This window comes from Corvus cornix, chromosome 1, assembly GCF_000738735.6.
Source record: "Corvus cornix cornix isolate S_Up_H32 chromosome 1, ASM73873v5, whole genome shotgun sequence".
In the NCBI taxonomy this organism is placed as follows: Eukaryota; Metazoa; Chordata; class Aves; order Passeriformes; family Corvidae; genus Corvus; species Corvus cornix.
In genome coordinates this window covers 101,073,299-101,099,835 of record NC_046332.1, presented here as the reverse complement: position 1 = coordinate 101,099,835, position 26,537 = coordinate 101,073,299, and the positions used below count along the sequence as shown (strand labels likewise).

Below are 26,537 nucleotides of genomic sequence, written 5' to 3'. Positions count from 1 at the left end.
CTGAGGCTGTGCTGGGTTCCCAAGGGCTCCCCAGGGCTGGAGCTCCTCTCCAGGGTTTGGAGCTGATTCCTGCTACTCCCATGGAGGCACACTCATAGTGGTTTTGGAGAAACTCTGCTGGGAACAGGAAACCAACCCCGTAGATGTGGCTTCAGAGTTGCATCTCAAAAAAGCCCCCACAAGACCCAAAACAAAACCAACCAAGTGATCCTGAGCAAAAATAGGTTAATTAAAAAAGCACTAAGGCATTGTGTGATCAATAAGACTCAACCCAAGCTGCATTTCCAGAGCTAATTCATGCATTGATTTTCCCATTGATTTGCAGTAACTGCTGGGTTCTTAGATAGATTAGCAAAGGTATTTAAATATTAAGATGGAGTCACTTCAGTAGCCTTAGTCACCTTAGTACTTAAATCCAGTTGATTTATAGTTCAGATTAGGACTCTACACAGGATGCTGTGATCCCACAAAGTCTCTTGCCGCTTTTTGATGGCTCAGTGAATACATTTAAAATTCAGGTTTTATATGCCCTGATTGCTTTGAAAATGAGGTCTGGTCCCCAAATCACCTGGGCTTTGCAAAATCTTTAAAAAAATTGCCCTAAACACCCAACCAGGTACCCTATCTCAGACTAACTAGGGTTTCTTCCTGCCTGGGAGTTTAGGTTCTTGGCTTGATGTTTCAGTGAAGTTTCTAAATATTTTTACAGCTTATCACCAACCTGTTAAAGGATTGACAGATTCTGTGAGCTACCAGAGACACGGGTAGGCTATAGATAAAGTGACCAGCTGTATCATTGACAGCACATTTGGGAAACATTAACCAAAAGTAAAAGCCTTTTATAAGAAGGCCATAAAATGGCAGGAGTAATTATGTTTTTCCAAAGTTAATAATTGACTTTTGTTTATTTGGCTTTTTATAAAAAACTTTTTCCTTTCTCTCCTATAATGAATAAAACCTATAAAAGGTACAGCAAATTGGATTCAGCCTTTCTTCTTCATGCTGGCCACGCTTGAAGGCTGATGAGGCAGAGACTGACAGAGAAGCTTCCCTGAGGAAACCTACTTCATTGGGAGGTTCTCATCTTGAACATGAATATGTTGGTCCACTTGTGGCTTCTCTGCGGCCTGAGCTCTGTTGTGACCCCTCAGGATGTCACACAACAAGCCCAAATGTTTTTAGAAGAGTTTAACAGGAGGGCAGAAAATATCAGCTATGAGAACTCTCTTGCCTCATGGAACTACAACACCAACATCACTGAGGAGAATGCCAATAAAATGGTAAGTGCTCCATCCTGTGGGCTTTACTGTTGTCTTAGGAATCTGACACTTTCTGGTTGGTTTTGCTTCCACCAAGCTTGGCTGAAATTGGAGTGTTGCTTCTCTGGTAGCTGTGTTTTAGTCTGGGGAGGGTAGAGGAGCTTGCTTTAATGTAGCAATGCTCACTGGATGTGCCTGGGCCACTACCAGCCTCTACAGCCTTGGGTTAGTACCTGGATTACCTGCACTGCACAGGGATGTCCAGAAGCTGGACTGTCCCTAGCCATCACTTCAGGTCACCCCAGTGAATGGAGGGAAAAGGCAAAGGGGTACTGCATGTTCATCCCCAAAATCTGTGTTGGATGGAGAGAGACACTTTCTTCTGCTGAGTCCAACACCATCAGTGCCTCCTGGTGTAGTGTTTCTCTGCAGTGTTTCCAAGAGCAAAGCAATTCCCTTTCTCTTGGAGAGGGCACATCCCAGAGGGGATGATCTTCCCTGAGGGTCTGGGGTGCTGCCCTGTGGTGCAAGGAAACAGGATTTGAATCTTGTACCCATGTGAGCTCAAATCTCCCACTTTCCCTAAGACCAAACAAACACTGGGCTTTTTACTGACACAGGCAGTTGTTTTACTTCTCAGTGAATATGCAAATATTTTCTGGATGCAGGCATTCTGTTAAATGTTTGCTGATGGATTTATATAGCAGCCTACACCAGTTACCCAGTAGTGGACCTTTCCCCCTGCCCCTATCACTCTTCTCATAGTCAGGGCTGTTGGTAGACTGCCTGGAGGTATTAGACTGGGAAAAATGAAATGAGATCACAGACTAACAAATGCCAGCAGTGGAGTTTCTAGTGGTCTAGTACATTGGTTTGAAAGTCCATTTCTATCTGCAGGAAGGACCACAACATTTTTACTTCCAACTGTCTTCCAACATAATCCTTGCTTCTCAAAACCAGCCTCTGTCTGCCCCAGTCCCGGGGGTCTCTAGGCAAGAACTTGTCAAGAGCAGGCAGCCATGTTCTGGCTGGTTACTGATATTGCCATGCCTCAGCTCAGCATTTCAAAATTAACAAAACCACCTTGTTTTGAGGCTGCATGTGTTTTAAAGTTAACTCAAGCCTTAGAGAAAGCAATTCAGAGGATAAAAATGTTGCTGAACATCCTACATCTATTTTTGCACAATGGCTGGTCTTTCACTTTGTGGTCATATAACTTAATTAAAACATGTTTTAATTATCATATTTCTTAATTAAAGCAAGGAGACTGATTGCTGGAAGAAATCCTTATGACTAATCATTGTCAATCTGGAACTTTTTCCGAGGCACCAGATACTTAAACTGTAATGTTTCCAAACACATAAAATGAAAGCCCTATATAGTATTTTCAACATTAATGAGATGATAATAAAATACATAAGGAGATATCAGCAATAAAAACCAATTAGTCTAGTGTTCAGAGAGAACATTTTCTCTCGCTTGATCTCTTCAGCAGCACTGATAATAAACCCACTGATTCCCCTCCTCCCGTTCTGCTCAAGGAGAGTTAATGAATACTGTCCCTTCTGGCTCCTTCACATCCATTTTCCTTGTAAATTGTGTCACAAGCCCTACAACTATTCCTCTGACTTATCAACCAATTTCTCTAATTGCGGAAATATCAGACAGCAAGATAACTTCTTTCCCACGGCTTTTGTAGCCAACGAGCCCCCCCTTCTGCCCTGCCACTCCTGAGGCACCTCTCTGTCCCTGCTCAGGACAAGGAGTTCAGGAACACATCTGGACAGTGATGCTCTTCCTCTGGGTTTTTATCAAGCTCTTGCCCACTGAGCTTTGCAAGCTGCTGAGGAGTGTCAGGACTGTTTGCTCCTGTGAAGGGCAGAGTTTGGAAAGTCTCCCAGTGATGGCTGCCCTCCTGCAGCCAGGATGGAGGAGGTGTGGGGATGGGATTACCATGGGCTTACATCTGCCACCACCTGTCTCTGCTGGAGCCTGGAGCAGGTGCAGTGGATGCTGTGCCCCTGTCACACAGGGCTGGACAACCCGGGCAAAGCCCTGCAGAAAATGTTGGCCTTGCTGTGTGTCTGCACAGGGATTATGAGTGCCTGAAGGAGCTCTTCAGGTACAATCTGACATTTGGGTTCCCTGACGCCTCAGCAGGGAGGGATGCCACAAGCTGGGAAGCTCTGGCATAAGCGCAATTAAATAAACTGTCCCAAGGACACAGGTTAATTAGTACTGTTATTCTTGCCATTTGGAATGGGTTCTGATGTGCTAAACTGTGTACAAACACATTAGAAAAAGCTGAATAAGACAGTCCCAACTCCAAATTGTGTTCTAATGCTGCTTCTTTGTGCGCTGAAATTTGGGAGTTTCGATGCCGTGGTCTGTAACTGCAGAAGCGTTAAAAGCAACCTTGTGCAAAATGTTGAGATTTTGCATGCCAAATTTGCGGACCTGTTTAGAGCCTCCTTTGTCCAAGTATAATCTTTTATTTACCAGCATTTCAGAAGAAAGTGATATTTGCCTTACAAACAGACTCAGTATAAATATCTTGGCTGCTGAGTGTTCCTGCTACTGCAGCAGAAGTGGGAATTGACATCTGGGCCACAGATCTCTTTGTGCCCTGGCTTGTTTCTTCACAGGTGGGTGAAGAAAAGCACTAAGGGAAGAAAATTTGATTTAGAGTAGCAGGAGACACAGCAAAGAGATGCTGGATCAATTATAACAAGCAAGGTGTGAGTAGACAGTCATGCTTTTTGCTGTTCCCAAAGAAAAATGGTTATCTGGGTGTGTGAATAAAACAAAGCCAAAAAGCTCTCCAGCCATTTAGCTATGAGGTGCAAGTGCTCAGCCTGCATTCCACAGGTGTTCTTCACAAATGAAGTTCTTCCCAGAAGTGATATTTTTGTCTGGAGAGGCATCAGGCCACTCCACTCCTTTGAAGAGGGTAATTCAGGGTTGTGTGAACCCCTTGCAGAACGAGGCGGGTGCCAAGTGGTCCGCGTTTTACGAGGAGGCCTCCAGGAATGCCAGCAGCTTCCCGGTAGACAGTATCACGGATGACCTCACCAAGCTCCAGATCCAGATTCTCCAGGAAAGAGGATCATCTGTGCTGTCACCAGAAAAATATAACAGAGTAAGTTGTTGAATGTAGTTCATCATTTTTGGTGTGTGAATTCAGCTGCCTCCCACAACACCCTCAAGCCAGGGCATGGTGCTGTCGCCACCCTGCTTGTTTTGGGATGATGCTGTGTATGGTATGGAAGTGTACCTGTTCTAGGTGTTCATAGCAATACAGGACTGGAGGGGTAGTCTGGGCTGGGAAGCTGGTTACCATTTCAGTCAGCAGTTTTGCCATGGAATAAATTTCAAACGTGTACATACACACACCTCAGAGTAGTCCTTGTGCTTATATCTGGGTTAGTCATAAAACCAAGAAAGGACATGTGGTAAGTGCTTGGTGTAGTCCAAACCGAGGGCAATGAGCAGAAAGAGATGGGTGAAAGGCCATTCAATGAGTCAAAAGGTGGAGATGGAGGAAGTCTTTCTTTCTCTGAACATGGTACATTATCACACTGTGAAAAAGAAGGAATGTTTCATTGCACTGGGCACCCTGGGATGCCTGAGAATGGAGAGGGTTCCACTGAAAGCTGCTGAAGGCCAGAAAGATTTGGCAAGAATCATAATGAGATTTGACATTTGCGCTGGCAAGTTCACCTAAGAGGCAGGTAGATGGATAGTAGATGGAGTGAGCAGCTATGCAGACTCAAAAGGGATTTATAACCAAACACTTGAGAGTTAAATTACTTTCCTTTTGCTGAAGATCAAATTGAAACATAGCATTGAGTCATGAAAGCCTACAGTCCAGATCCTACAGTCCTGATTACAGAAGAATCCTGAGATTTTCCTGCTAAGGTCAGCAGTGATGACCACCATACAAGGGAGGCAGCAGATTGGCTGGATCTCTTGTCTTATCCAAATATAAGATGCATTTCTGAAAAACAGATTGTGATGGTGGGAAGGCTGGCAGTTCATACAAACCTGTATTTATTTTGAATCACAACAGTGCACTGATGGTAGTGTTGTCTCTGCTGAGGAGGTGTGTTCTTCAGTAGCCTCCCTGTTTAGACACTTAGAATTTCCTAGATAATGGCCTTTGGGGCTGAAGTTGTTGATTCATGTTTGAAAGTGACTTATTTTATACAGTCTGATGGGATTCCATAGGAATATTTAAGTATTCTTCACTGACACAAAAATTTGCCTGGGCACCCATTTTTTTTATTGCTGACAGAGATAAAATTAGAGCTACTCACTAACTACCCCTCCCACTGACAGCTCTTCATAGCTCTGATTTAAAGCTCTAAGTGAGAAATTGCATAGTCCTAAAGGGAAGGCTAAAAGTGGTACATGTTTTCCTTGATGCATAAAGATATGAAAACATTAAAAAATATTAAAACCAGAGCTGCGTAGCATAGGTTCTGAGATAGAGCTGAATGATTTCAGATGCATTTTGGCCTTCAGCTGGCCCAAGACATGAGCCACAGCTTCTCTGTGATAGAGTCTAAGCAGATCCATGCAATCAGTGGGATGTGATGCTAAAACCCACAAGCAACAGTCAGCCTGGCAGCACCTGCCAAAGGGGCCCTTTCTGCTGCCACTCAAAGCTGCAACCTTCCTGCAAAGTTTATGTGGGTTCATAAAACTTTAAAAAAACTTTATTTTTTTATTTCTGCTGTGTATTGATAGCTCTCTTGTGACAGTCAGTGCTCATTGAATCCTGTCTGACTGGATATTAAGAACCTGTAGGTTATGTCATATATTTGGGAGATTATCTGTCTTTTCCAGCTAGGTCTGGTTCAGTAATGCATTTCGGCAAATTCTTTCATTAATCTCTACTGAGCTCAAACATATGCTTAAATATTAAGCTGGTGGGTGAAGTGTTGATTCTAGCTCTTAAGGAATTACCATAATTGGCTGTTATTTTGCACAGAGTGGGTTTCTAACAAGCTATCTTGCATCTAACTTGCAGCTGGGCACTGTACTAAATACAATGAGTACCATCTACAGCACTGGGACCGTCTGTAAAATCAACAATCCGACTGAGTGTTTGGTGCTGGAGCCAGGTATGACACCAACCACTGCCCCTACTGTGTCCTTCACCCTGAGGGTGCAAAAAGAGAAAGCCCAAGGGTGGCTGTGGCTCCTGACTGCAAAAGGACAGGCTGTAACGTCAACAGATATCTCCTGCTATCTAAAGCTTAGTAATAATTTAATTGCACCTTGCAGTTCAGGGACCTCCATTGGACCTTCTGCCCACGAGACATGCTGTCTCCTGCTTGTAGCAAACAAAGTTTGGGGAGGGCTGCTCTGCTTGTGTGGCAGCCTGCCTGTCACCTGGGGTTTGCCTATATCCCAGAAAATCTATTTTTTTGTTCCCTGCTATCAGTCTTGTTGGACTCAATGTTTTATTGAGGCCAGTCCTGAGAATTCCACCAACTTAAGGGAAGATAACGTGGAGAGAGCATTTAAGAGACTCATGATGTGCTCCATGCTTCTTAAAGACAAGGGGAAGACATTAAATTAGGAAAGGATGCAAGGAAATAATGGGATAGTTCAGTATATCAAATACAAAGTGTTTTCTTCTCCGTTCATGAATTTCTTTCACTTTGGTTCATTTGCCTGCTGTGAAAGAAAAATTCTGCTTTTTCAAAGCTTAGTACTTATTTTTTTGTTCTGACAGGTCTGGATGCTATTATGGCTGAGAGCACTGATTATCATGAGAGACTGTGGGCCTGGGAAGGCTGGAGAGCTGATGTTGGCAGAATGATGAGACCATTATATGAAGAGTATGTTGAACTTGAAAATGAGGTTGCAAGGCTTAATAGTAAGTCACTTTTTTTTTTTCCTTTTTGTTTCCTTTTTCTTTTTTTTTCCTTCTGGCTTCCAGAAACCAGTAAACATACTGCAGGGTTATATAACTTTCCCAGGAATTCAAAACACATACATAAATTGCACATGATTTACTCTTGGTGTGCATGTCTCAATGTAAGAGGCGATGCAGACAGCTGCCATTGACCAGTTTAGAGGTTTCTTCCCAGCCTGGAACAAGAGGCACCCTTTCTTTGGGATCCTTCCTTGTTGGCCCTTTTCCCAAAGGCCATAATGCATCAGTGTCCCTCATTACATACCACCCAGAACTGCACCATTTGTGATTTATGGACAAGCACACTCCATTTAAACAGCTTCTGAGTGTTGCTGAATTTTGGTGACGTCTCCTCTCTCCTATGGGCCTTGACCTTCTTGCAGCAGCCACAATCACTGGTACATTTATAAAGTGTTATTCCCTAACTGGAATGATCAGATGTGGTAGGCCTGGGACAGCAGGTGCAGCTGGCTGTTCAAAAAGGATTTTGTGCTAAGGGAAGTGTGCTTCCAGTCTGAGATCTCCACACAAATCATATTGAACTGTCTTTTTAAGGAACAATAGCAGCTACCTTCTAATTTTCTTTTGGGGTCTTCTAAGATAGCTTCTGAAGTAGCTACATCATCTGTCTCTTGGCCAAACTCCAGCTGTATCACCTGCTTTCCCATGCTCCTTGTTTTGCAAAAACTGTCAAGTTGCAGCTAGATAAGAAAATATGGTCCAAATAGTAAGGCATGGAAAAAAGCTAAACATTAAGGAATGGTCATTATGGCCTTCCTCCGTACCACCAAGGAAGAAAGGTGCCATTTTTACTTCAGGCTTGATGGAGCCAAGTGGACTGGAAGACTTAGTGGAACTGGGAGCTGAATGTCACTTCTGGTGTCCACATCTGTCCTGGTGCTTTAGTTTCTGCAAGAGCAGGCCCATATTCAATGTCCACCAGTTTATACCTTCTGTGAGAACCCCTTAGCATCCAGCCTGAGCAGAGGCTGCTGTCCCTCATAGCTACAGGAGCTCCAGTCAGGATTCATGATTTCCTTTGACCTCCATCTACAGACAGAATGACCTTAACTAGCACATAGCTGTCTCTGCAATTTCTGAATTTCTTGGAAATCTCATGAGAAAAATGTTCATGACACAGATCCTCAGAGAAGCTTTTTCCTCTCTGCTAAACCTGAGCTATCTTGCACTTTGCTGCTTTGCTTTGGGGAAAGGCTGCAGGTCTGCATGGGATCAGCAGGGAGCTGCACTTTTCCTGCAGACCAAAGCAGTGCCACATCTGGTGTCCTCATGTGATGCATCCATGCTTTACAGATTATGCTGACTATGGAGACTACTGGAGAGCAAATTATGAAGCAAAGTCTCCAGAAGATTACAAATACAGCCGTGACCAGCTGATCGAAGATGTGGAGAAGACATTTGAGCAGGTAGAGGCAGGAAAAGTTCTCACCTGGGTTGCAGGATTATGTTTTGAAATGGTGGGCTCATATGCCAATGTTATGGAGGAAGATGAAACCTTTAAACTAGCTGATCTCAGTCTGCATGGATTTAACAGAAACAGATGTGAGGAGACATACATGACATTTCTACCTGTGCAGCCATTCAGGGACCAGCTTGGTCCCAACGGCTGGGAAAAGGGAGCTCTGCAGGTCCATGTCTCTCCTCCCAGCAGGGTCCATGGGGTAGATGGCATCCTTGGTACTCCAGCTTGAAAGTTAGCAATGCTCCCTCCCTCATATCTGAACAGGACTTCTGTGGCTGGAATCTGGACTCAGTGCCTGAGCCCTGAGGCAGGGGGCAAAGTTCAGCTGCAGGTTTGGGGTGCACTTACCTGCAGCTGAACTTTGCCAGAGACAGCTTTGAGGCTCTCTGTTTAGGAGCGATGAGTGGAATAGAGCAAAGTGAAAAAAAAAATAGTTTCTTTCTCTTCCTCTGCCTCCAGATAAAACCTCTGTATGAGCAGCTGCATGCCTACGTGAGACACAAGCTGGAGCAAGTGTATGGCTCCAAGCACATCAGCTCCACAGGATGCCTCCCTGCTCACTTACTGGGTATGTCAACCTGTGTCCCTGTCGTGCAAACCTCACTTTATACATAGGACAGCCACCTTCAAGGCACATGGGAGGAGAGTAATGTGACTGTTTAATCAGGATATTAACAAAAAGGTTACAGATAAAGGGAAGGGTAGAGGAGAAATGGATAAATTCCTAGCAGAGATGACACAAGTGCTTAGCAGCAGTGGCAGGAAGGGAAGGCAGGTGTTCTCATCCTCGCCAAATGTCACTCAGCACAAAACTCTAGCACTGGGCTGGGATATTTCCCTCCCCTCTGTGGCACTTGTCTTCCTTAGAAATGAGAGTTTCAGAGAGACTTGTTTTTCCTTTTGAATTTTACTCTAAGATCCCACATTTCCTGACTTGGCTTTCAAAGTGTGCAGCATTAAGCTGCTGTAACTGTTGTGTACCTGAACATGGCACAACAATCATGTGGACTAACAAAAAGCATGTTCAGTTGTCATACACCTCTAGGAATCTAATCAGTCCTGAAACTATATTATACAAGAATAGCTGATACTGGGTAATAAAAGGATCCTTGATCTGAGTTTGACCTATGCATGACCTTTCAGAACTGCTCCCATCCACATCTGGATTGGGCCTTGTTAGATGTATAGGAGTCCCTATTCTTGACACTGCACAATTTATAGGCCTGTCTGGCACCTTTGAGCAATACATAATAAAGTATTTGTTTCTCTCTTTTTGTGAAGGTGATATGTGGGGTAGATTCTGGACGAATCTGTATGCCTTGACTGTTCCCTATCCAGCCAAACCAAACATTGATGTAACTTCTGCAATGGTTGAAAAGGTAAGACATGCCTTCATGCAATATGCATTATGTAACAAATCTAGATGGTATAAAAATCATGCACCACATATCAGCTGCTCTCTAGAAATCCATGTCTGCCCTCAGGCAGATGTACTGCCAACAAAGTGTTGCTTTTTGCATCCTTTTTTTTGCTTTTCACCTTAAAGTGTTTATGCATTTTTCAATGTACCTGTCCCCTTAGCTGTTCTTTTTTTTCCTCCACCCTCTTTGACTCCCTTAATCTTGTTTCCAAGTATATTTTCCTCAGAGACACTTATCCATTAAGAGATGTATTTTGTACTTATAAATATTTCATGACTCCTGGAGTGGGCTGGTATCAAATATGACCTTTGCTAGTTGCCATAATCAGATAGTTTGTATATCACAGTTTGTTTTATTTTTGTCAGTCTTGTTTATTTGGATACAGCTAGAGAAACTGCAATGCTGCCTGTTATCTTTTGATAACTGCATAGTACCATAAGGTCTGTGTTTGAGATCTGCAGAGTTAACAGCTGTGACAGCACCTTTACCAGACCAAGAGCATGGATGAAGATAATTCCCTGTAGTCTTGCCAAAGCCTCACTCCTTTTATAAACTAGAGTGATAGGTAGAATTTGATTTCTGAAATGCAGTTATTCACCTGAAATCTACTCTCCTGTCATAGGCAGCACTATGTCATAAATTTGTGTCTGTTGACTTTCCACTTCAAGAAGGGAAACATTATTTACAGAGCCTTTGAGCAATGGGTGGGCTCATCCTTGTTAGTGGGTGTGCCCAATTTGGGATTTTTGTCCAGATGAGCTGTTTGCCAGCCAGGTCTCTGTGAGAGCTCAGTCCAGTAAATGCAGAGTTCCTTCTGGGTAGAATAATAAAACTGCTGAATGGCAGAATTATCCTGGACATTGCCATGCAGTTACAATCTGATAAGCAACTCCTGTAGATACATTTGCCAGGTTTTACAGTTCTGCTGAAATCTCTCATGCTCATCTGCTGGGAATGCAGCTCCACTTCCTCAAATGAGTTGTCCCCAAGCTGGCTGAAGTGGCTGAAGGGTTGGATTGCAGATCTGACATACTACTGACAGGAATGCATTTTTTATCTTAGCTTATCTTTTATTGAGAGCTTCTCTGGTCTGGGTCAGGTGCTATCTGCTGAACCTCTGAGTGCAGAAACCTATTTTGTTTGCAGCAAAACCACTTCAAGTTCCCAGCAGAATTTACAGAACTGCCAAAGGCAGACACTACTGACTTGCTCTCAATAGGCCAGGTGGAGGTGTGAAGCTCCTGGGAACTAAATATGAAGTCAGCTGCCCTGCATTAAACAGGGCACTGGGAACAGGCTCCATGCGGAAGGAGTGGTTAATGGTGGCATTGTCTCTTTCAGAATTGGGATGCAATTAAAATATTCAAAGCTGCTGAGGCCTTCTTCTTTTCCATTGGCCTTGATAACATGACTGAGGGCTTCTGGGAAAACTCCATGCTCACAGAGCCGACCGACAACAGGAAGGTTGTCTGCCATCCTACAGCATGGGACCTGGGCAGAAACGATTACAGGTACTGGAATTGCTATGACCCCTTTTTATACCACCTCCTAGAAAAAACATATTTTCACTAAAGGAGCACCATGCTGGTTTAAGTTAGAATTTCTCCTTTTTTTTTTTTTTTTCTGGCTGATAAGAGGGGAAAGGAAGACAAGAGAGCAGGGATCCTTTGGGATTGTAAACTTTTCTGTGTAACTTTTCCTGTGAAGATCTACTGAAATTTTTTAGTAGATCTACTCAAGATCTACTCTCAAATTTTAGCATAGAAGTAACTAATATTTTTATGAATTAGAGAAATGATGACTATGTTCTAGGGCTTAGCAAATAAGCAGAAATGTGTGTGGATACTGGTGAGATTTGTGGAGAGCTGCACATTTTTCAGCAATGGCAGCGGCTCCCTGGGTAGGAAGGGAAAATCTCCTGTGAGCCCACTGTCCATCTTTAGTGGGGTTATCCAGTTTCATCAAAATCCATCAGTCTCTTCCATATTTACAAAGGGAGTGGGACAGCAAGCTCCCACACAATGAATACTTCTTGCAGAAATTCTGACCCCTCTTGCAGTCCCCAGAGTCACCCAGGGAAAAAAGATGGTGCCCAGCAGAGCCTTAGTGATACACATCAGCGTCACACCTCAGCAGTCTGGGGAAGGTGAAAAGAGCCCCTCTTTGGAAGGCATTCCTTTAGCAAATAGTACCTACATGAGGATGAAGTAGCAGGAGTCACCAACACAGAGAGTTTTATACATTACTGTCTTCCTGAGGTTGGTGGTGGTTACTCAGTCCCATACATACAGTGAGTTTATTGCCAGGTTTTAGGAGACAGCTGTTCTCACAAAACAGCAGTTTTCTCTTACTCCCTGGACAATTTCAAGGTGACTGAAGGTGTTTTGCTGAGTTCCCCATGAAGTCTTGCTGTAGCAGGAGGATGTGAACTGCATACTAGGATGTAGCTGCCCAGGTTTTGCAAGGGGCAAGAGGCATTTGCAAGCCTGGAGGGGCTTTGCCCCATGGCTGTGGCAGACAATGCTCAGGCAGCCTCTCTCTTGGCCACTGTCTCTCTAACCACAGACACTTTGTTCTGGTGTGCAGGATCAAGATGTGCACCAAAGTGACCATGGATGACTTCCTGACTGCACACCATGAGATGGGCCACATTGAGTACGACATGGCATACGCAGGGCAGCCCTACCTGCTGAGGAGTGGTGCCAACGAGGGCTTCCACGAAGCTGTAGGTGAAATTATGTCACTTTCTGCAGCCACTCCTCAGCACTTGAAATCTCTTGATCTCCTAGAGCCGACTTTCCAAGATGATGAAGGTAAATAAATGTATAAATATTATATATTTATGTGAAAGCACTTGCTGGCCTTATTTTGTAGCAGAAGATTGCGTCTGAAAACTCAATATTCAGCTGACAGGCTTCTGAAAATCTAACTCTTCTAATTTACCAGAAATACTATTTTTTCCGCAAATCACATTGTGCAGCAAGGATCCCTGCTTTACAATGCTGCTACATAATTTAAAAAGAAATAGCTAGCACTTCATTACCTTCAGTACTGAACAACTCATCCTTAAATCTTCGTAGTTCATTTAGATGAGTCTCCAAAACTCTTTTCAATCTCTGTTGCATGAATCCGTACATATCTCTATCAAGATATGTATTTAGCAGTTCAAATGAAACTGAAACCTCAAGATTTACATCTCCCACTTAAGTGAATATTGAGTGACAACACAGGTAGGCCCTCATTATAATGCAGTTCGTCTGGCTTCTGAGTACTGCCTGAGACAGATAAAGATGTACATTTTATACATTTTGAGATGTCTTCAGATCAAAATTCCCGGAGACTGGAAAGGTTCACAGTGATGGCTAATTAAATGTAAATGTCAAAGGACTAGGTTATTTAAGAGTTTGGGGGAAAGAAAGAGAGATAAAACTGTGTACAATTCCTAAATGATCTTATCTCATGTTTTTTTCTAGTAATATTCTTCCTTCCACTTTTTCTTTAGTGAAAATCTGTAATTCAAACAAGATGTAAGCATTAGCTGTAATGGGAAGTAACTTTAGCCATCTAATCAGATACTAATTGCTACCATAACTGTTACCTTAACTGCTTCTCTCTCCAGAAACTGAAATCAACTTTCTGCTCAAACAAGCACTAACGATTGTTGGAACAATGCCTTTTACTTACATGCTGGAGAAGTGGAGGTGGATGGTGTTTAGGGGTGAGATTACAAAGCAGGAATGGACCAAACAGTGGTGGGAGATGAAGTAAGTTTGAGAAACAAAGGGGATTTTTTTCATATGAACCTGCAAACTCAACCCTAGTTACTCAATGTACTGAGGTGCTTGTGCTCCTGTAGGGCAGGATCTGTGTCTCTGAGTGTTTCTGTAAATACCAGTAGAGTGCCAGATAGAAATACCCAATAGTGGTGCAGACAATGCCTCATAAGCCGTGTGTCCCCATTAACTCTGTGTATATCCTCTAGCACTTTACCCTGCCTCTCAAAAAACTTCCTCCTTGTTTCCTGTGTCAGCTTCCTGATAAAGACAGCCCATGGCCTTTGCATGGCCTTTCAGATCAACATTTCTGTCCCCCTGACACATTCCCCAAGACATCTTTGTAGCTAAAGTACAGCCCTTCTCTAAGTCTCATTGGTCATGTGTTCTGGTTTGCTCCCCACATCCTTGAGGACAAGTGGAAAGTGAAGTTCATTGTACTTGCCAGCCAGAGAAGCATGCAGATCTCAATCCACCAAGTATCTGAGCTCACTTGTCTGCTTTGTGTTTCCTCCCCACTGTATAGTGGTTTTGGAGGCAAATTGTCTGAAAGATTTCAGACTGAATCTTTCCTTTCTTGCGTACTAAGATACCACTTTTCTCAGTAATGAAAATACAGTTCCCTCAGCAAGTAACCACCAGAGGTGCCTTTTCAGATTATGCCCATCAATCAGTCTATTTTTAGCACCTTGGAGCACAAGATTAAAAATCAGTATGATTCAGACAGGAGTTTGTAATTTCCCAGGTTGGTTTTAATATGAGGGCAGAAAAATGCAAAGAAACCAAACAAGCCTCACACTGAAAATGGAGCCTGAACTCTAACACGAACACGAACAGTAAGCCTCCATCAGCAAACAGAATCTATAATATAACTTGATATATGCAAGCCTCCTGACCCACTGTAAAAATCAATCAGCTTCAATGTATTCAAAAGTAGCAGAGATGTCAGAGAAACAGAGAATGACAAACTGTTCAGCAAAGCTTATCACGTCTGTTGCAGAGTGCACAGCTCTCTGCTTGAAATACAGGTTTATGAAAAATATTTCTATGGAAGCTTATTATCATTTTCAGAACTTAAGGCAGGGGTTTGTTTCTGTAGTACTTCTCAGGAGAGGAAAATAAAAAGAAAGCTTGTCTCTGGCCCAGTGGCACAGGAGACCATCTACCTTTTGGGTTGCCCAGTCTCTGCATGCCCTTGCCCAGAATGAAAATGCAGGTCTCTAAACTGGGGATGTCCCAGGGCATGAGGGCTGTGTGTGTGAAGCTCATGTCTTGTAGATTATTTCTTACCACTAATTTCTCTCTGCACACCCTGCTATCATACAGATAGATCCCTTCCTTGCACAATGAGTTTACAAGCAGCTTCCTCTCTGTGCTTGCCAGCTGTGGAGCAGAACTCGCTTGGGCTTACTGGGAGCTGTATGGAATTCTTCTGTTTGCAAGTGAGAGGGGTGGCCATACGTACCAGACAAAACAGAAGAAAAGCTGAGTCGGATTACCTTTCCTTATTGTCTATAAACAGAAACCCTATGTTTTTCCTTCATCTCCAGGAGAGACATAGTTGGTGTTGTGGAACCAGTCCCTCATGATGAAACCTACTGTGACCCTGCTGCGCTGTTTCATGTGGCCAATGATTACTCCTTCATAAGGTAGTGCAGTGTTTAACTCATGACTTAAATTTTGTCTACAGAACGAGCCCGAACTACCTAAAACATCTGCTGGAGAGTCTCAGGACCCAATCTTATTTTGTTTAAAGCCCAGACCGAAGGTTGCTGATTTCAATGGGAGTGTTTCTCTGCACATCAGGGGTTGTTCCATAATAATCTCTGAGCAGTGAGGAGGCTGATGAGCTTCTTGCTGAGGAGAAAAGTTTCATGCTGCCATCAAACCAGCAGGAGCACTTCTGTATGAGGTGTTTGCCTTCTGGGTAATCACTGTGCCCCATGCCCCTTGGGCCATGCACATGCAGCCCTGGATGTCCTCTGTGTCTCAGCCACCTCATTTAGAGGGCTCAGAGCAGAGAGCTGGATCTTAAAAACTTTACTCTCTCGTGATTTATGTCGCAACAAACAGATTTGGGGCACTTCTAGTCCATTTGATCTTGGCATTTTGCTAAATTTGACTTAGCTTAGGCTATAAATATCAGCTGGCCTCTCTCCCTGTAGTGCAGTCTCCCAGGAGTGACAGCTGACACAGCAGAGCCTTCCAAAGGCCAAGGGCTTGCAGGTTTCCTTGACAGACAACTAATAAAACCTGTGCCTCCCTTTTCCTTGCCTTTCCTTTAGGTATTACACCCGCACCATCTATCAGTTCCAGTTCCAGGAGGCACTTTGCAAGGCAGCTAACCATACCGGGCCTCTTCACAAGTGTGACATTACCAACTCCACTGCAGCTGGTCAGAAACTCAGGTAACGATGTAAATTTCTCGCACGTAATAAATCAGAGTACAACAAAGCCTAAGTCATCCTTGAAAATTTCTGGAGTCAATGAGGTTGCATCAAGAATAAACCTAGCTTATTTAGTATATACCAACCAATTCATTTTGACAGATTGACTAAATTTATGTACACTAAGGTTCTAAGCATCAAAGGTTTAATTACTTGTTTGTGGGAATAAAACATTTTTTTTAATAGGAATAATGGGAGAAAGGAATGAATTCAGAAGCAAAAAAGAACACTTTTATACTGATCACAGATTGTTTTTCTCATCTAGACAGAACATGGCAATAACATATTACTTCTCATTTCACACATACAGAAAATTGCTGGAATTAGGGAGATCCAAGCCCTGGACTCAAGCGCTGGAAAGTGTAACAGGAGAAAAATACATGAATGCAGCTCCCTTGCTCAACTACTTTCAACCTTTATATGAGTGGCTGAAAAAAAACAATTCTGGCAGATTCATTGGCTGGAAAACAGACTGGGCTCCATGTACGTATGGCTTGTGGGTAATTTAAAGACACTTGTTAGTCTTCACAACCCTTGATTAGCAAAGCCCCTCTCCCTGGTAGCTGTTGGAGGCTATTCCCCCTAGAAAAGCAGGGTTATGGGAAATAAACACTGAGCTGTAAGTTTTAGTCACAGAAGACAGACTGGCTGCCTCATGGCCAGAGCTGGAGAAGTCAGCACAGGTGCTTGTCAGAACCCCACCCAGTTCCCAGAAACGGAGGTGTCTTTTTTTCATAATGGCAGCACTCAGAGTATGGGATGACTGTACAGAAGGAAGAAAGACCAGAAGCTTGGTCTTGTGTGGCACTTGCCTGAAAACAGTGTGCCTGTATTGCAGGGCTGGGAGCTACGGGTCCTGGGAGCCAGGCATAGGGGCAAACCAGTACAGAGAAACTACTGCTATGCTTTTTGCTAACATGTGTTAGTCAAAGAGGGGAGATCAAGGGGATGAAAAGGAGGAGACTGTGGAAAAATGCATTTTTCATCTTATTGTGACACTGAGCGATGAACCAGCCAGGTTATATATGTGTAATCACTGCCAGTACTGGAGAGCACCATAACTCTTACAGCCCTGTCCCAGTCTCTGAAAGTGGGATTCACCAAACCAGGCACCAGCATCTGCATCTAAGCTGCTCATTCCCAGTGGTGGGAAAGAGGAATTTTCCTTCTATCTTCTACAAAACCAGACTTGGGAACTCAGATGAGTGTGTTTGCAGTAGAGACGACTGAAAGGAAACAAAATCAGTCCCACCAAGCTCTCCAAGGGGAGCAGGGGAACCTGTAAGGAAACTTTAGCCACCTCAGCACTTCCCAGGAACAGACTTTTTGTTGCTGCAGCTCTAACATGGCCCTTGTTTCTTTTTAACCCAGATTCTAGCAATGCCATCAAAGTACGCATCAGCCTGAAGTCAGCTCTGGGGGACCAGGCGGTGAGTGTGTTTGTCCTGTGGCACCCTTCTTACTGCTTGGGCAACAGAGGTGTTGTGATAATGGTGCTCAGAAAATGGGTCAGGGTATAGCTGATCTTTGTGTCTGAAGGGTGGCATCAGCTCAGGTGAAGGGTTATCACATATAAGATGTCTTGTCTGAGTTTGTGGTCAAGACTCCCTCTAGAATTATTGGAGGAACTCCTCCAGGGAGTTACCCACCCATTTTAGGAAAAGCATCTCACCTAGATGAATTGAGTTATTCTGTAGAGATACCAATCATGATTTTTTGCCTCCTACAGAACAGGCCTGGAGGGCTAACATAGGGGAACCTGTGTACATGAAAATGGCTGTATTTTTCCCAGATTTGCTGATGTGTCCACATAAAGCTTCTACCTAATTTCCTCTAATTGCCATTATCATGGCTATGGTGGCTGCCTTCAGAAGTTATTAGAGCAGCTACTTCACATTTAAAAGCAGGCTGGTGGATCCCACTCTCTATTCTTAAGTACTCTTGATTTCAAACTAAAATCTATTAGCATTTCTCTGTAGATTTTTGTTTGCCTGTTTACTGTAATATTTCCAGGCCCTGGAAATATTTGCAGCTGATATATTCAGCTGCCTCCCTGCCCTCCAACCCTGATGCAGAGACAGCTTTGTTATTGAGATTGCAGGGGACAGTGCAGTGCAGCTGCTTCTGTTTCAGATGAGGAGAAGGGCTTACATTCTCAAGAGTTTATCTCTTTCCCCAATTATACCAGCTGGTCCAATAAAATGTATTACAGCAATGAAAAAAATCTCATCAAAGCCAAAGATGGCTTTTACGATTTTAAACAGAGCATTGCCTTAGCCCATCTGCTTAACCCAGGCTGAAAATTCATTCCTTATTCTAACTCTTCCTCTTTATGCTAATCTCATGGAGGCAGTGTAGAAGGTTTAAGTGCAGACACTTCATTCCTGTTAATAGCCATTTTCACCTTGCAGGACATAAGTAATTTTCCAAGAACGAGTATGTCATCAGGCAGGTCATTTAGACCTGCGTGTTGGAGCCTATTGCACTAGCAAGGACACAAACCATGGGCTCATTTTTCATATGAATTGATGCTCTTGCTTCTATCACTCTCTCACATGCAAGCCCTACTGGAGTTTTATTGCTTCCTAGACTGCCTAGTCAAGTTAGATACAATTCAAAACTGATATCAGCAGCATGAAAAGGTTCCATATTACAACACATTTATTAGTCATTATGGTTAATGTTTAGCTTAATATCATTTTTATGCCTGCCTTTAGCCATCATAGTCTTTTGTTGTGCAATTGAGCAGCTGTAAAACAATCTCATACAGATTACTTAATTTGAATTATTGTATGGATGGTAGGTTCCTAAGATCTGAAGAGCAAGACATACATTTTCCTCTCAAAACCAGTTCACATCACCAACTCTCAAGAAACCTTTTCTATTAGGTTGCTTTCTGCCTCCCCGCAAACTTCCCTTTTGCTGAGCCCCCAGGGACATGGCTGAATGCTGGTATGGCAGCAGCAGGTAATGGTACATGCATGACCTGGCATAGAGAAAGGCAGGGGGAATCTCGGGCAGGAATCTCAGCCCATCTATACAGAGCAATGTGTTTTGGGTGCTTTTCATGGCTCACAGTGCACAGAAGCTGTGGGCCCTGTGCAGCTGTTTGTTTAAGGTGTATTTTGAGTTGCTTTGCACTAACCTAACAAGCACAAAGCACTCTGAGTATGCCAGCAAACGTTTTTGCATTTGTGTTCATTAGCTCTGGAGAGAGCAGGCAGGGAAAGATTCCTGCTCTTGGGCAGAGGTACAGCTGTGCTGGGGGTGCAGGGCAGCTGCGGCTCTCGGCCACGACTCAACCCTGGCTGGTACAGCAGGGAAGTTTCAATAGCCCCAAGTTCCGGCAAATTAAACATCCAGACTCTCGGATGGGCCCAACGCCAGCTGTACCAGAGCGTCCACTGCCACAATTACCCTGCTAATTGTTTTCAGCCTGATGAGATTAGAGCTGCAGCCGCAGCATCCCTGGATCACCAGTGCAGCTGATGAGGCTGAAACATCCACAGCTTTGCTTCAGCTGGGGCTTTATGAAAGTGCCCGCACAAGGGAAAGTGCTACAAGATCCCCACTGAATCCCTTGGGGTCTGTCATATTTAAAATAAACAGGTCCAGGAGTGCCAGCCTCTGACTGCCACTTGAAAACCAGACCCCTCTTCAAACACTCATTCAAAATTCTCCACCATGTCAATGCCACATGTGTGATCACATTGTAAAGGGCTGCCGCACAAGACAGTGCTAGGGAACTGAGAGCTGTCAGCCTGCAGGCATTTAGATGTATTTTACAATGAAAAATCCTTTTTGAATCAGAGGCCACACTTACACTGTCTTTCAAGTGGCATGTGGGATCTTGGAGGCAGCACACTGTAACAGAGCAGAGGGGCTTGGCAGAGTTCATTTCTCTCTGGAAGCAAAGCGGCTTCTGTAACACGCAGTGTGAGGTGGGCTCCTCAGATGCCTGGGGAAGCTGTGTGGGTAGTCATGACTCAAACACAGATCAGAAGCCAGCCAGGTACTTCCCATCCACACAGCTAGTAATAGTATTTATAAAGGCAATTGAGAGCCACAGTGGCAATTAAAATACATTAGACTGAAAAAGAAAAAAATATAAGCTAGAGAAATGAATAAATGATTAAAAAGTTGACATGCTAAGTACAGAAAGCATCAGTAGAGGAATCAAGCTCAATTAGATTCTGGTAAAAAAATTATAATAAAACCAGCACCGTAAGCCTTAAGATGTTGGGCATGAATAGAAAATAGAGAAACCCCGACAATAGCTTCTTAGCTGTGATAGTGAACAGTGCCAGCTGCCGGAGGCAGCAGCAGTAACAAGAAGAGGTGCTTTGGTGCAGGGCTGTGCAAGCAGGAGAAAGCCAGGGGCATTTTAACTCACAAAGGCAACTCAGCCTCAGCCCTTCCTGGTGGGAACAGCCAGGGCTGGCACAGCCCCTGCCCTCCAAATGCCATGGGGACTGCTCTGATTGCCATGGCTTTGGATACTTGCGCCTTTCCTGGGACCTGGTCCTGAATGGACTGAAACCAGTGGGTTCTTTCTGCTCTTTCCTCCCGTGTATTAATAGAATCAGGACAGTTTAGGTTGTGAGGGACCTTTAAAGACCAGCTAGCCCAACCCACTGCAATGAGCAGGGACATCTTCAGTTAGATCAAGTTGCTGTAAGCCTCACCCAGCCTGACCCTGAAAGTTTTCAGAAACTGAGTATCCACCACCTCTCTGGGCAACCTGTTCCAATGCCACACAACCTTCACAGTAAAGAATTTCTTCCCGGTAACTAATCTAAATCAACTCTTTTAGTCTAAACCCATTACTCCTTGTCCTAGTGCAACAGACCCAGCTAAACAGTTTATCCCTGTCTATCCCTGTCTTCCTCATAGATATTTATACATCTCTCTCATTTTATATCAGTGTCAAAGAGGTGGATATGGTTGAAAAATGTAGCTGGGTTTTATAACACCTGTTACAACAGAGCTGCCTTCTACCACACATTCCTGAATAACACTCAAGAAAGTCAGGAGCTGTGTAAGTCTATCACTGACAGCATTTACAGGCCTTCCTGCCCAGGTACCATAAACACAATCAAATCTATGCCTTAGGGGAATAAAAAGATATTGCCACGGAGTTCAGCTGGGAATTTTCCCTTCATGCACGCATTCTATTGCACAACAGACCAGGCTGCTTTATCACCTCCTGTGGTGGTTTTTGCCCCCTGTAAAGCTCTTGGTTCCTGCACCAGAGAAGCTATTTTTGTCTTCCACTGCAAATAACTTTGGACTCATAAGGCAGGCCAGGAGAAGCCTGCACACAGGCAGTACATTTTTTTTATATCACCTATCTATTCTCCAGAGAAAAACAACAAATATGTGTTTGCTGCAGAAGTACAGATGCAAAGAGTTTTTTACCAAAACAGATCCCAAACAAAAATCCCAGCTCATCGAGGAAATAAATTAGCCACCTTCACACAACTCTACCACAAAGGTTCTCATCCTTAATAGAACATGCCTGCAAATAAAATTATGTGATTAAAACAAGATATAAATTATGAAATCTTTAAAATTCAAAGAGAATGCACAATATTTTGTAGGAATAGCCTTGCTGATGCCTTTTCTCCCTCTAAGGCAGGGAGATGTGCTGGGACAGCAGCATATTCAGCAGTCTCATATAAAGGTACCAGAGATTGCAGAGGGACAGCATGATGTCTGGCAGCAGGGATGCCTCCTTGGTTATTCTCCTGCACAGTGCCCAGATTAATGGAGCTAAAGAGTTTGGGTCGGTTTCTGATGTGCTATCATGGCACAAATAAATAATACTGAAGTTCATGCCAAGCATTACAATTGCTATTTCTTTTTAGAAGGATTTCTCAGCGTCTCTGATTTGTTGCCATCTCTGATGAATTTCTCTTGTGCTGTTTCTGCAGTATGAATGGGATGAAAGTGAGCTCTTCTTGTTCAAGTCATCCGTTGCCTATGCCGTGAGAAAATATTTTGCGGAGGTGAAGAAACAGGAAGTTGACTTCCAGTGAGTGGCTTGCTTAATTGTGCCAGCTCTGCCTGCATTGCTTCTGATTGGCTAACGGCATGAACTGGTGGAATTAATTGTGCCTTCTGTCAAATGTAAGGTGACAGAAACAATGTCAAACATCAGCTGTTTGCAAAAGGCAAGATGCCAGCTTGGCTACATGGTGTCTTTCCACTCAAGAGCCTGAAGTTTAGGATTAATGTGCTAAAGTTAGGTAAGAAGGCTTTGTCTCCCACAGCTTATCAGTGATGGAGATGAACCTTGACAATTTGTGCCCAATGCCTATATAGGAACATCAGGGAAGGTGGACTGATTAGAAATAAACATTTCTAGCAATGTATGTGTATGATACTGAATATCCAAGAAGTTTGGGGCCAAGGAAAGACAAACATGTTGACTATAAACCACTAGAATTTGGTACAGACTTACTAATCTTATCTAAGCTCGGTTACAAACAAAATCTTTCACCTGAAAATGATTTTGGTAACCCTTTTGATTAAGTATCTTCAATAACGTTCAGGAGCTGTCTACTTAAGCTATTAGATATTACTTTATAGAACATCAGTCATGTAATATCTAGAATCTACTCTAGAAAAATAAGGAAGAAAGCTTTTTTATTTTTTCACTTGGTACTTCATACATCACCTCATCCAGGGGGCCAGCCCCAAACACTCTCTGTTCTGCAAGTGATTATGTGCTGTAGAAAATTATACCAAGGATTGTCTTAGGTATGAGGTAGACTCTCTCCAGCTCAAGATACAGATTCACAGATAGAAAAAGAAATTCTGGCAGGAAAATTGATTTCGCTTCCCAGCTGATTTCACTTGAAAGCATTCCCTAGCATAAACTAAGCCCCTGGCAATGCCAATCAAATACAACTGTTCACTTGCCCAAATTTAAAGCTGTTGTCATCTTAACAATGAAAATAACCGTTCTCTTCTGTTTCTCCTTCAGAATTACTGACATTCATGTTGGGGAACAGACACAAAGGATCTCCTTCTACATTACTGTCAGCATGCCAGGTAACATCAGTGATATTGTGCCCAAAGCTGACGTGGAAAATGCCATCAGGTGAGATTTTGCTCTCTGGGGGAAAAAAGCCCCAACCAAACAACCAGATGAAAGGGTGGAAGGGAAAACACTGCTTAAGTCAGCTGAGGCAGAAGCAGTGACAAGGGAGTCAATATTGCAGTTAAAATGGAAATAGTGGGATGTGAGAAACTAGGATGAAAACTATTATGACAGAAAGGAAACAGTCCATCTATCAGATGGTGTCTTGGACAGCAGCCAATGTAAAATGCTTCAGGGAGCTTGTAAAATTGCCAAAACACATCTCACTGCATCATACCTCGTCAGCAGATATAATTGCTCAAACTTTAAAAGGAACTATTTTTTATTCTGAAATCCAGAATACAGTAACAATGTGTGCATGTACACGTGTGTTCTTCTTCTCATTAATGAAAAGGCAGTGCAAGAATTATTGTTAACAAGGACTCCAGAATAATGGTGCACTAGAAAGACAGCCAGATGTATTTGATTATATAGAAGAGGTCAGAGCAGGAGCTAGTTTCCACTTACAGGTCAATGAGCAGCTCTTTTATAGCACGGTGTGACACCACTGTAAGTCATTGCTATAAAAATGATAAGTAAAACTGCAACTCTGCAGAAGATCATGGGTAAGGTGCAGTGGGAAGTGAAGAGGGCACAAATCTAAAAGTGGCATCAACATGAGATGGGGTTGAAAAAGCAGTGAGATAAGTAGGTGAACTAAGGGAAAAGAATATGGCTGTGAAAGTCACTCTCGGGTTAGCACTCAATAGCAGATGTGGAAATTTAGGGAAAAACCAGGCCCAGATGATACACCAGGGAAAGGGTTTTCAGGGCAGTGAAAAACACAAGAATAAAAATCGTGTAAGATTGTAGGGGGGAGATAGGTAAGATGTCAAAGGTGGGGTTTTATGTGTCATATCTAAGAAACTTCTGGATAGAGAATGAAGGGCAAAATACAAGGAGAGAAGAAGATCAGAAGGTTCATTTGATAAATGTTAAGACTGAGTTTAAGAGTCCATACAGTGTCTGAACATGTCAGTTAAACTGCTACAGGTGAAGGGTTAAAGTTCCTGTGGTTGTCACTCATATCCCAGAAGGAATATGGGTTTAGCAGTATCTCCTCTGCAGTCCTTTCAACTGAGCAGTTCAGGGAAATCTTGGCACACTGGAGATATATAAAACAACTGAAAACTGTTCCTTTCCTTCCAATAAGTGTGTGAAACTCTTTGAATTTGCATTTGATGGCAGGATGTCTCGGGGACGAATCAATGAGGCTTTCAGACTGGATGATAACACGCTGGAGTTTGTGGGAATACTTCCAACCCTGGCTGCACCTTATGAACCCCCAGTCACCATCTGGTTAATTGTATTTGGGGTGGTCATGAGTCTGGTTGTCATTGGAGTTATTGTCTTGATCATCACTGGTCAAAGAGATCGCAAAAAGTGAGTAATATTTTTTGATACTATGACCATGACCACTGGAAGATGTCCCGATAATTAAATCATCAGGATTTTTTACAAATTAGGCTGCCCAGTTTACCTGAAGCAAGTTAAGGAATGAAAACTTATTATCCCTCTCCCCTCAACAGTGACAGCTAAAGGTTCAGCTCCCTGTCTCTCAGTACATGGCAGCTTTGGCAGCTTAATGCAATTTCCCCACTGCCATCAGTTTAACCAGTGCTGTGGCCACAGGGAGCTGCAGGGTGTCCAGGCTTCTGCCAACCCTGCTGCAAGGAGGATGGGATGTCCTGCTGGGAGCATGGTGCCTTTTCCAACAGCAGAGTTGTTCACATTTATCAGCACCTACAGTTTTCTGTAATCTGATTGTAGGCTGTACAGTAATGAAGTCTTCCTTAAATATTATTGCATTAACAACAATAAAGTTTGGTTGGTTTTCTATGACTCTCCACTAACAGGGTTTCTAAGAACATAGGAGGTTTGCTACAGTTCTTCTTAAATCTAACTTGATTTCTTTTATATAAAAGAAATATATATATATTATGTTGAGAGATATATATATATATGTAATGTTGAACACAGTATTATTTACAGTGTGGGATTCTGGGGATCCAGGAGGACTTGAACAGAAGACTTTCTAATATAAAATGAATTTTCATTACAGGAGAGCAAGAGAAAGCAGAGGTGAAGTAGGATCAAACAGTGGAGAGGTGAACCCTTATGGTGAAGAGGGGAGAAGCAACCTGGGCTTTGAGCCAGCTGAAGAGACACAAACAGCATTTTAAAAGGTGTGGGTACACTAAGGGCTTCTGGTTTTTTTTTTATTTCACTTTTAACAATATTGCCTAGCAAAGGAGAAAACCACTATGGACAGCATCAAACAATGTCCTCTGGTTGACCATTAATCTACTGGTTCATGGCCAATAGCAACTAAATCTGCTATTTATGTGGCAACTAGAAAAAACACATGGCTTTTCTATGAATTATGTGCATAATATTACACACCATTTGTGCTGCTTTTCATCCAGCTTCTGTTTCCTGTGTCATGAGATACAAAAGCTTGGAAGTATACAGTTGTATACAGACCAATACACACATAAGAATAATTCATATCCTCCTGAAGAACATCTCGATCTTTCCAGATGGAGACCTCAAAAGTGTTCTAAGGACAGTGACAAAAAAACCACCTGACTATCAGAAGAACCTTAGTGATGAAGAACTCAATTTGATATGAAATAACTGCAATTTTTGCACCTTCAAGAAATCTGTATCAATGTAAAATTGATACTGGATGAAGACTAACAAGCACTGGAAGTTTATTAGGGAGTTATAAGTTATTTTTCTAACAGTTTGCTTGATAAGTATTGTAGAGACAAAATAGCCCATGCTCCCTCAAAAAAAAAAAAATCTCTTTTATGTTGACATTAAAAATGGAAACTTCCTTAATACTAAATGATCAAAGTTGTTTTGGTTATTTTAACCTATTCCTTGGGCATTGCCTCCACTATTACAAATACTGCATTTCAAATGCCGCATAAAACAAGTACACTTGTGCTATTACATACAAGGGGCAGTAGGCTGAGGCTTGGGAAGTTCTGGTTGCACCTGAAAAACAAAATCTGTTCACATGGAGGATAGTGCAGCACTGGACCAGGTTGCCTGTTCTGTACTCTGTGAGATCTCCAC

General features: G+C 42.9%; 1 protein-coding gene across 1 annotated transcript; it reads left to right on the top strand.

The window, feature by feature from the left end:
• The first annotated feature begins 1,059 nt into the window (after nucleotides 1-1,059).
• ACE2 (angiotensin converting enzyme 2) lies at nucleotides 1,060-26,302 on the top strand. Its single transcript, XM_010394433.4, has 18 exons — nucleotides 1,060-1,280; nucleotides 4,240-4,398; nucleotides 6,292-6,385; nucleotides 7,003-7,146; nucleotides 8,500-8,612; nucleotides 9,128-9,236; nucleotides 9,950-10,047; nucleotides 11,431-11,600; nucleotides 12,676-12,902; nucleotides 13,709-13,853; nucleotides 15,413-15,511; nucleotides 16,148-16,270; nucleotides 16,620-16,792; nucleotides 17,681-17,739; nucleotides 22,243-22,343; nucleotides 23,298-23,414; nucleotides 24,642-24,836; nucleotides 25,516-26,302. The coding sequence occupies exons 1-18, from the start codon at nucleotides 1,092-1,094 to the stop codon at nucleotides 25,634-25,636; spliced, it is 2,436 nt and encodes an 811-aa protein (XP_010392735.2). The 5' UTR covers nucleotides 1,060-1,091; the 3' UTR covers nucleotides 25,637-26,302.
• The last annotated feature ends 235 nt before the right edge of the window (nucleotides 26,303-26,537 follow it).

Bases quoted from the DNA above. Each gene is read 5' to 3' on its own strand.
- ACE2 (XM_010394433.4), top strand. From the start codon at position 1,092: ATGAATATGTTGGTCCACTTGTGGCTTCTCTGCGGCCTGAGCTCTGTT. The intron at 4,399-6,291 runs GTAAGTTGTTGA...TCTAACTTGCAG, and splicing joins CACCAGAAAAATATAACAGA to CTGGGCACTGTACTAAATAC. The intron at 13,854-15,412 runs GTAAGTTTGAGA...CTTCATCTCCAG, and splicing joins AAACAGTGGTGGGAGATGAA to GAGAGACATAGTTGGTGTTG.